The following is an 11554-nucleotide window of genomic DNA, read 5'->3' on the forward strand; positions in this document are numbered from 1 at the left end:
ATCTGCGTAGATGGTGCCTTCTGCCTCTGTTTGGGAGGCTTTATCAAGCCTGAACTTTGGTGTTTGACATTTAGAGATGTTGTGGTGCATTTATTACATTTCAGAAAATCCTACTGATTCCATTTTTAAAGGGACAGGTGGAAAAAAAATCAGTGCCAGGGTTCAACCACTGTCACAGTTTGGACAAATGCAGATGACTGCCCCTGGGGTGCAGGCTGTGTGGACCCAGAAATGACAACGTACACACTTGACTTACACTTCTTGTTGCCTTGAGTTTACAAAGTATTCCATGCACTATGCAGAAATTCTTATCATTTTAATGAACTGTTACAACTGTCCCCACCACAAGCTGCTGTTTTATCACGTGGGCTTTAAGGAATGCAAGGCAAATGAAAGCAAAGGAAAGCAAAGCATTAAAAACTTCTTCTGCTACTTCTCCTGCAATCTCAAAAAGGAAATGGGAGAGTATGATATTTACTTAGATCACTGCAGATCACTTTTCTGATTGGTTTAACTAACAGTGTGACAACTAACCCCTGGTAACAACAGTCTCCAGTCTCCCCTACTTAGATCTGTACTAGAGTTATTCACATTTATTTGTATTTAATATGAAAGTGTTAATATATTGGGTAAATTTTGAAATAATCTTAATAATCTAATATAATCAATGTGCACTCTAGACCCAAGTGACAAGTGCAGCTGATAAATCTTAAGGCCATCAGTCATTACTCACACCAGCTGTGACTGAAACTAGCTTGTCACTGTAAATCACCAAACCAACACTTTCTTTAGCTGCAGCTAGACCACTTTATATACACATCTGCAGTGGTATAAATTGTCTGCAGATGTGTTTTATAAACCTGTACACAACATTCAGTGATATTGAAACAGATCCTGTCTTGCACATGGGCTGAGCTGAGTGTGGTCAGTGACATCATGGGACAGAAACTCTTCCTCATTCAAACTGACTCACTGACGTTTGGGCCACTCGTGGTTTCAGACGTGGTATACTTGGCTCCATATATGTATATGTATATCCACCACCTTCAATAATTTTATTCAAATTGTCTGTGAACATTTAAGTCCTGTAAGTGAAGAAAGCAACGGCGTTCAGTTCAAGGAAGTAACAACTGAGATGGCACCTTTGATGTTTAAAGATGCTTTCTGGGTGAGTCTATCTTTGTGGTCTTTTGTTGTGCTGAAGCCCTCCTTGTCAAAAACGGAAAGATTATTGATAAATTACAATCCTGCAAAGCACCTGCAAAACAAACTAACACTCATATTGTCATGGTCTCAATATATGAGTATACTATATTTTAACTTGTACCAGTCTTATATCACATAATGTAAACTGTAAATAACAACATTTTATAGACCAGTATTGACCACAAATTGTTTCCTACTCTGTGCTACATGTCTTCCCTTAGAGTTCAACTTACTGTTAGGTGTGTAAAATGTGTTTGCTTTTGCCTTATTTTACAATCTGCTCTACTGAACTGAAAGGTTAGTTTGATGAAGTACTGAGTATGTTGACTTGTCACACAGTACTATTTTTGCTACTTCTCCATTTTTACCACATAGTGAGGTCCAGGATTGACTCAGGAACATGTGGCAATAGTTATTGAGCAATTTATTGTGCAGTATATATATCTTTTGTATTTTTTGTTTTTCTATGTCTTCTAAATACAGGGGTCTGAATTCACTTGTCATGCCGGCTATGATGCTGTGATCCAGAGGTTACGAGATGGACGGCAAATGTGTAAAGATGTGGAGGAGCTTTTAAAGATGAGGTAGTAGTTCACTAGTTTCAGTAACTTGGGGATTTGAGAAATTCTTAAACCACATTCCTTTTTTTGTGATTGTTGTGTAATTAAAGGGACCATTCACCCCAGGTTCAAAAATACATTTTTTTTTTACCTATTTATCCATCTAGATTGTTTTGGTGTGAGCTGCCAAGTTTTGGAGATATCAGCCATAGAGGTGTTTGCCTTCACTCGATTATAATAGAATTAAATAACACTCAGCTTGAGGTGCTCAAAGCGCTAAAGAAAATACATTTGAAAATTCCAACAGCACTGTCTCTTTCCAGAAATCATGACCTGGTTACTTAAGATAATCCACAGACCTTGTTGTGACCAGTTTCCTGCAGGAACATTTTATTTTTCTATTAGAAAGACAGTAGTTCTGTTCCGACATTAAACAGCTCACAATGACAAAACCATTTTATTACCTGATTACTGACTGGAGTTTTTGTTATTATCATGAGACAATAGACGGTTAACTATTCTCCATAATATGAGCCTAAGATTACTATATTTGTTAACTGAGCTAAAAATATGTCAAATTTCTAGTGGTAACTTGATTTAACAGTACACGTAATCGGTCACACCGATGTTCAGGTAGTCCCACAATAGATTAACAGTTAAACTGATCTTTCACAGACTCCCAAATTCAGTAAACTAAAGTAAATAGTAAGGTTCTGGCTCCAAAACATCAACATATAAAAGTCTGCACTGTGTCATGTGAATGAACAAAGCCTCTCAAGCTTTTATCTGTATTAACAGAGTGAAGGATCCACATGATGGTATCTGCACATCAAGGCAGAATACAGTGATGCATACTGTGTCCCTTTTTGTTAGAGTTATTAGACAGTTCAGTTTTACTAACTGTTAACCAAATGCTAAAACAAATTCTGGGTGCCTGTCTGTTCGTACTGTACAGGGCACTTGCAGAGGAGAAGTATGGGAAAGAACTGGTGACTATTGCTCGCAAAGCGGGAGGACACGCTGAGATCAGGTAAATACACCAACTGACATTCACATACTATAGACTTTGTATATTGGTACAAAATAATCTTGTGTGGAAAAAAGTCACATATTCATTTTGTTGAAAGATAACACGATGAATTTAAAATACAGTTTAATGCCCATTGAATCTGACCAGAAACATAAATTATAAAACATCCGTCAGACACTATGAGTCATTATCTATTTGGAGGAAACACAAATTTCTGTGTCTGTGTGATAAAAAGAGGATAAAAAGAGAAACAGTATTGTTGTGTGTGTGTGTGTGTGTGTGTGTGTGTGTGCACTCCAGCGACCCCTGTCTCAGTATACAGGAGGTCATTATCTGCTGCCAGTTTCCTGTTTTCTTCTAAAATACAGTCTGCCCTCTTACAGTAAATGTCAGAGGTGTTTAAACTGCTCTGTTGTAGTCACTTAGTCATCAGCAGTCACACAGTTAAGTTGTACTGAGCTTCTTGGTGACTGTGTTCTTAGAAAATGAATAAAAAGAAACACATGATGCTGAGCAACGAATTCTAAAAATGTTAGGTGGTTAAGTTTATTTTAATCTTCTGCCTCTTTGTGCCCGACATGAAAATGCAAACGGTCACTGAAATGTTTCTTATCTTTTTTTTTTTTTCAGCACCTTGAGGGCATCTTTTGAACAATTAAAAACACGTAAGCTCATCCAGTCAACCAAAGCACTAAATACTGCAACATATAAAGAACAACATTGTTCTAATTTGTGCAAAGTGTAAAATTATCCATTTTGCTGTTTTGATATTTTTGGCTGCAGAAATTGAGAACATCGGGAACTTTCACATCCAATTGGCAGATATATTGAAAGAGGAGGTGAAAAAGATTGAGACATTCAGAGAGCGGCAGAAAGAGCAGAGGAAGAAGGTACTGGGCAATTTCTGTTGCTTGTTGCTTAACAACTGACTTATTGTACACAAACATAGAGGTTAGATTTGGTGGCTATCACTTGAGGCATGCACTGTAGAAACTCCTCTTCTCCACCTGTGTGCAGATTTCACAGGTTCACAGGTGGACCTGTTTAATCAATATAACGCAATAAAAGAGTGCTGCAATTAGTCCTACCTGTCAAGATTGTAATGTTCAATTTTGTTAACAACAAATTATAGGAATGTTGCCTCAATCCTATGACCATGTCAAATTTAGGGGAAATGTAATATTCAACCCGTTCTCATCCCAACTCATCACACAGTGTTGCTTTGCAGAAAACCTTTTTAACATGTGATTAACTTTCTGAAGTGATTGCACCAAAACTACTCAGATAGGTTTACACTGAAGTCACTTTAAAGCCTGGTGCGTTTCAGGCATTAATGTGTACCACGTGTATCTGTATGAGTCACCAAGGAGTGGTGATGACACATCAGTATTTGACGAGCTGGGAATGAAACTGGGCTGGAATGTAATTATCAGTAATGAAAACATACTTATGTGCGTTTCGTACTTAAATACGTTTTCATTAGTGAACATATAGAATAGTTGTTTTCGTGACCTGAGAATGAAATCCGAATCTTGAAATCTGTTCATTTTAAACCCTGTTATTTCCTCTTATAGTTTCAGAGCATTATGGAGAAGGTTCAGAAGAAAAAGGTTACTTTGTACAAGAAAACAATGGAGGTAGGAACCATTTACTGTAGTGTTTAAATCAAACATGACTCATTTTGTCATTGTAGAGAAACTGATTTGATGGAATACTGTAGATGACCATCACTGATATGAACAGTTAACACTACACAGCTCTTCCTGTCCCCGGGGGGACATCTGTGGTTTCTGTTTCTTTTTCTGACAGTCTAAGAAGAACTACGAGCTGAGATGCAGGGAGGCTGACGAGGCAGAGCAGGGGGCTGAGAAGACAAGTGTTACATCCAAAAACCCAGACAAGGTGCTATAATTAAATGAGCTGTACCTCACAAAGAAAGTAATGCCACAAGAGTTTGTGGTTTAAAGAGATTCAGATACAAACAAAAGTATTTCATTTCGATCTCTCACCTCAGCACAGAAAATGAAATCACTTCAGTTTTGTTCATGAAGTACACATTTCCAGTTGATAGTAGGGCAACATTATTGGCATGTGTTTTCTGCAACTGTGCGCAGTGACCGTGCAACAATCAGCGAGAAGGAACTGAAGTATGTTCATGTCCTTCTGTGACATCTGTCATCTCTAGTATGTTCGATCTTGGGAAATTTCCCAAATGATCCTGATTTGACATGTCTTACATGTTTTGTCTCTTTTGATATGATGATTATGATGTTTTAATGTGATAAAGTTGTACTGAAGTTTGTGATCAGAGTAATACTAGTCATATATGTCACTTCCTGTGATCAGTCACACTAGTCAGACATGCTGTTTCCTGTGTAATGTTAATTTCACAGGCTCGTCACAGGGCCAAGCAATGCAGACAGACAGCAAATGAAGCAGGTATGACCCAGAATCATCATCTTCAGTTTCTATTTTTAACCACCACACTATATCCTGTATTCATGACATTTCTCAATACAGCTACCAGTGATTCTCTCTGTTTAAAGAATACTTTATGCAAAGTCTGCCCTCCAAAATTATTTATTTGATACATTTTGAAAGAGAAAATTGATTTATTTCATACATGTTTATTGCTGAGCTGCTTACTACTTGTATATCTGTAATGATACTCTACTTTCTTTCAGAGAAGCTGTACTTTACCAACATTGTTCAGCTTGAAAGTGTTCGCCAGGACTGGGAGGAAACACACAGAAGCACATGTGAGGTACTGTGAACTATATTCCTGTTGCCCGCACTAAACTTCGCACTAAACTACTTCTAAAATAGTCACAACCCCGAACAAGAGCTTGTAACCTCACACTAAACCTCACGCCACATCCCCTGTTTTATTTTGCACGTCACATGTCAAAAATCAAACCCACAATCATGCGATAACATGTTTCATCACACAGATCAACTTCTGTTTTAAGCTTCTGGTACATTACAATTGTCATGTCCTCCATGCAGAATGTAATACAGTAGAAACCAGTGATGTGTACATGTTTCTCAGGTATTTCAGCAACTGGAGGGAGATCGGATCAACATGCTGAGGTATGCTCTTTGGGACCACTGCAATCATTTCTCCATGCAGTGTGTCAAAGATGATGAGGTGAGCTCAATTTCTTTTTATTTATATAGATTTATATAAATTGGACTCAAACACAATGTCACCCCAGTGAATCACTTAAACACTTGGTTTTAATTCAGGCACGGGTTCAGAACTTATGTACAGATGTCATTTTATCATCAGGAATTTAATAAAGTTGCAGTTTAGTTAGGGCATGATTTGGGTTTGTACAGGAGTGTATCTTTGTTCCCAGTGACCTATGTTCTGTGTTAACCCCTTTCCCAACCAATTATGTGCTATATACAGCTTGGGGACATAGGACCTTGGGAACACAGTACCCAGGAGAACACATATGTAGAACTGGAGAACAGGGGACCTTGGAAACGTATGACCTGTGCATCAGTGAAAACACTGAGACTGCAAAGGCCAGGATGCCATTTCAAATTGTTCAGAGGTTTTCAGTATAAATCTTAGTGAAACTATGTCGGTGTGTGTATCAGTACTTTTGAATATTAAGGAACAGCACAGTTGAACCAATAATAATACTTATAATAACCATATTTATTAAATTTGGTCATTCCAATCACAATATGTTATTTTCATATTGTTTCATCTCTAGAGCCTGTGAAGCATTTCACAGCTAAAGAGACAGATATTCCCCCCAAGAGTTGGTAGAGACCAAAACAAAGCTAAAAGAGTGAATATTGGACTTACGTTGATTAGGTGGTCATATCAACACCATCAGAAAGAACAATTAAGGAACTTTGTATTGTGCAAAATTAAGCTCCAAAAGTTTAAATTGAAGTCTTTATCGGAGGAGATATTATGACATATGCACATACCAATTTGGCAAAAGCATTCTCTCAAGTGACTTTTACAAAATAATTTTAAGAGTTTAGGCTACATTTTAGTACAATGAGCTTACATTTTTAAACCTGGATTAAATGTTTTGCCATGTAGTGACATAGCTCTATGGATGGAAATGTTTTTCATGTTGGTCACACCACCGCTTTTTGTCCTGACTGAAAATTCTCAACAGCCACTGGACATCACTGGATGAATTGCAATTAAATGTTATATTTAGATAGACCTTCATAGTCCAGAGAGAATGTGCTAATTAGCAAATGTTGGTATGCTAACAGGCAAAACTAAGAAGGTGAACCAGGTACTGTGTGATGCAACATGGCACAGTACAGCCTCAACGCTAGCATGGCTAGTAGTTATTCCTAAAGTCCTGAGGTCCTATGTTCCCCAGATTTATATGGTACATGATGGGAATGTGACAAAGGGTGCTGTGTTCCCAAGGTCCTATGTTCCTAAATTCTACATATATGCGCTCTTAACAGAATATTGCACTGGAGAACATAGGACCCTGGTAAAGTAGGACCTTGGGAACATGGGACCCATGTGAACATAGAAGCACTCCCCATGACTGCAGATACGTAGCTTCAGTCTTGACAGCAAAATTAAAACATGCATGTTGTCTCTCAGTGGATGATTTAGCCAAAGCGCGCTTTGCATGTGAGATGACAGTTTCTAACCAAAGAATAGTTTGCATGGTTGATCTGTTGAGTTACAGGAACAGTGTGTACAGTTTTGATTTCAAAAAAATTGTTCTTGTTTCAATATCAGTCTTACGAGGAGGTGAGAAAGCCACTGGAGCAGTGTGACATTGCAACAGACATCAACTGTTTCATAGAGATGAAGAGCACAGGACTGAAGCCTCCAGGTGAGCTGTCATGGTGGGCTGGGCATTTGACACAATGAAAAAGCTTTAGAGGAAACTCAGCATATAGATTGTCATTTCCTGCTCAAAGAAAATGACATAGTTGAGAAGTAAGGAAGAAGTGCCATTTACAAAGGAACTGGGCTAAGAGTGCTTTCAACTGTGGACCTTTCTCTTTCAATCGACACACAGACAGAAAGCACGACTTGATCTCACTTCTCAAATGAGCAGCTTCCCATTTCCCTTCACAGAGCCCATATTGTTTGAGAGCTTCAACCAGGCAGAGACATCTGGGAACAGCAATGGCCAAGCTCATTTTGCGGGAGGAGGAGACGACATGTTGATGAGGTCTGACACAATCCACCTTAGGAGAAGGAATCAAGGGGAGACAGCACTGTTACTGTAATACTTACGAGGGTTAAAAGCAACACATCAATTCTGCCAGGCTGTTGTGGCAATAAGAAAATGCTGCCTCTACTCCTGGTTCATCTTTCTTCAGTACCTACTTCTACTTTTTAAACCTACAAAAACCATTTCACATGCAGCTTGAATTTAGTCCTATACACTAAGTTTTAGAAGACCCCAATTTTTCCAGTTTTTTATTGAGAATTATACAGTTTAATGTCTCATTGTACTCTGAAATGAAAGCATAGAACAAATAAACAATTGAAGTTAAAAAATAAATCATGGAATCATTTTATAAACCAAAATGAATTCTAAACTTTTGACTCATCAAAGTGGCCACCTTTGGCAGATATAACAGCTGAACACACTCGTGGCATTTTTTCTACAATGGAAATCTAATATTCTTCAGAAAGTTCTTCCCAACTGTTGCAGAGGTTCCCATAAATGTGTGGCACTTGTAGGTTGTTTTGCTTTCACTTTTCTGTCCAGTTCATCCCAAACCAGCTTGATGGGGTTTAAGTCTGGAGACTGGCATAGCTTGGACTTATGTTTTGGGTCATTATCTTGCTGTAGGATGAATTCCTGACCAACTAGGTGCATACCAGATGGTACTGCATGGCACTGCAGAATGCTGTGGTAGCCACTCTGTACAAGTCATTGACCCTGGATCCAGCAAAACAACCCCAGACCATTACGCCTCCTCGTCCATGTTTGACAGTTGATGTCACACACTGAGTAACTATCCTTTTGCCTACTCAACGGCGTACAAAAATCCTGTGTGATGAACTGAAGATTTCAAATTTTGATTCATCAGTCCATAACACTTTCTCACAGTCTTCAGTAGTCCGTTGACAGTATATCATGACCCAGGCAAGCCTCTTTTTCTTATTCTGACGTCTTAGCAATGGCTTTCTTGCTGCAACTCGACATGTCAAACCTGCAACTTGAAGTCTCCTCTTCACAGTTGAAACTGAAACTTGCTTACTATGACCACTATTAAGCTGTACTTGAAGCTGTTGTCCTGTGAGCCGCCTATCACACAAGCTGTTGACTCTCAGAAGAGTTTCTGAGTGCCTTTTGATGGTGAAGAAAACTGTACTCAATGACACCTTGACTTTCTCCACTATTTCTCTGTAGGAAAGACCTACATTTTTAAGTGTCATGATGGTCTGTCTCTCTTCCATTGTTAATTGCCTTTTTCTCGCCATTTTTATAGCAACACACTACTTTCTGCAGTACAATACTGTTCAAATAACACTCATGAGGGTATGGTTCCACAGTGTGCTCCAACACTACTTTTATGCAGACAGAGGGGGTTGTAAGGAATCAAGAAAAGTTGGGACACCTGTAGGAATTGGTAGCACCAACTTTCAAGGCTTGGTCAACCTCCATAGCTGCAGAACACCTTTAAGTTGTTAATGCATTTCTTGTTCCCTGAAAAAGGCCTTTGTGTATAATTCTGAAATGTACATTATTTTTCAGTTTTGGGTAGCCTTACCATTTTTTTTAACCTCTGGTGTTCTAAAACTTTTGACCGGTAGTGTATGTCTGTTGATTAGAACACGTCTAGAAGCCACTGTCTAAATTATGCTAAATATCTCTCCTGACCTAGATCACTCAGGTCTTCTGATCCCATTCTTGCAAGTTCAAGTACAGTGAACATCAGCACGGACAGTCTACAAAACTCGCAGTCGGCACTGTCATCTATGGATGAGTGTGAGTACTGCATCTACTTGTTAGATTGTTCTTACACATTAGTATTGCAGGGTGTAATAAACATTTCAGCATCTTTGGGTTGCGAGAACATCTTCTTTTTTTTTATTAAAATATCAAAATATGGATTTTTTATTTACATATGTAAATTGTGCTGCATACTCTGAAACTAGACCTCATAGCAACTACCATAGTAAAACCAAATTTAAAAGTGCTCTAGATGTGTTATGAATTTCCTGCAAAACACCATACTTTCTATGGAATTCAGAACCACTTTGCAATAACACAATTTTTACTCTAAATGATTTATACATGGTTTAATTAGTTTATTAATCAGGTTGTAAACACTTTAGAAATATTATTAAGCTGTTACAATACGAGATAAAAAGAGCAACAGTTACCTATTGTTTGACAACAGGTAGCCTACATTTATTTGTACTGTTAAGCCTCTGATCTCATTGCTTACTTTGTCTTCTCCATCAGCAGCATTTATAGCTGTTAACTTCATCAGATATTTTTTTAATAAATTACTAGTATTTAACCACCATCAGCAAATCTTAATGGTTGACAAGTTTTGTTTAGCATACCAAATTAACTCATTAAATGATCAGATACATACACTAAGGCTCTGGCAATACTGTTTATTAAGTCACTAATAAATGGTGATGTATTAGTAACTCATTAGTAGTAAACAGTAACAGGAGCTTGCCCAATAGTGAGCCCACAATAGTGTATGAACACTGTTATAACTTGTTTATAATTGATAATTAATGACTTATAAGTTGTTACAGCATAATTAATAACCTTATTATAAACCACTGATAAATAATGCAGTCCCCGAATTCGATGTTTTGTGAATAAAGGCATGAATGAAGAAACACTGCTTATATGAATGACATCAGTGTAGTGTTTACAAGGTTATGTAATCTTTGACTTCTAAAGTCAAAGAAGTTAACATTTTGCATTTGTAATTTCTTCAGCTGGGACTTCAGATGGAGGATATGCTACCCTGCCAGGCCTCCAGTATGCAGCATCACTGGTCACCGTTTCAGCTGAAGAAGACAACTACATTGCACTTTATGAATACACTGCACGGGTGATCAGAATTAATGCATGACCTAGTCTTATTTAGTCTAAGTTTTTGAATCAGCATTACTCTGATTGTAGTGGATGTTTGAAAAAAGATAATGTAGTTATTTAGGTGAGAGATGTCAGGCTTTTTAGTTTCAGTCTATCTGTAACTAACATTTGTCATCTTTTGTCACCTTTGCTCATACTGACAATCAGGAAGAGGATGAACTGTCCTTCAGCAGAGGGGACGTGGTCCAAGTGTTGGAGCGAGGAGAAGACGGCTGGTGGAAAGTGGACAAAAACGGGTTGACTGGACTGGTGCCAGGAAACTATCTGGGGAAAATCTGAACACACAAACACAAGAAAATACAGACAAATATGCATAGAAACACACACACACACACACACACACACACACACACACACACACACACACACACACACACACACTCACACACACACACACACACACACACACACACACACACACACACCAGAACATGTGCATGTTTTTTTTTAAACACAAGCAAGTATACATCCTGTATCAAACTAGGACATGCCACTTCACCAACACATTACACATCTTTACTCGCATTCAAACTTGATTTTCTGAACCTGAATTAAAAACCTATTTTAGGTTGAGCAAGATGCACAAGTCTTCATTAGAACCATTTACACAGTAAAGCTTTCCAGAAAGATATCTGAATTGATCAATGTGATTTTTATTCATTAATGAT

At 38.0% G+C, this 11554-nt stretch overlaps 1 protein-coding gene across 1 annotated transcript; it reads left to right on the forward strand.

Moving 5' to 3' along the window:
• The first annotated feature begins 978 nt into the window (after positions 1-978).
• pstpip1b (proline-serine-threonine phosphatase interacting protein 1b) lies at positions 979-11271 on the forward strand. The gene is made up of 15 exons (XM_084719856.1): positions 979-1168; positions 1690-1790; positions 2722-2796; positions 3427-3461; positions 3580-3686; positions 4371-4433; positions 4606-4698; positions 5190-5235; positions 5481-5560; positions 5846-5944; positions 7535-7631; positions 7880-7976; positions 9646-9749; positions 10727-10842; positions 11034-11271. The coding sequence occupies exons 1-15, from the start codon at positions 1136-1138 to the stop codon at positions 11163-11165; spliced, it is 1278 nt and encodes a 425-aa protein (XP_084575982.1). The 5' UTR covers positions 979-1135; the 3' UTR covers positions 11166-11271.
• The last annotated feature ends 283 nt before the right edge of the window (positions 11272-11554 follow it).

The sequence above is a fragment of the Lutjanus erythropterus genome, chromosome 1 (assembly GCF_056507025.1).
Source record: "Lutjanus erythropterus isolate fLutEry1 chromosome 1, fLutEry1.hap2, whole genome shotgun sequence".
Classification (NCBI taxonomy): Eukaryota; Metazoa; Chordata; class Actinopteri; order Lutjaniformes; family Lutjanidae; genus Lutjanus; species Lutjanus erythropterus.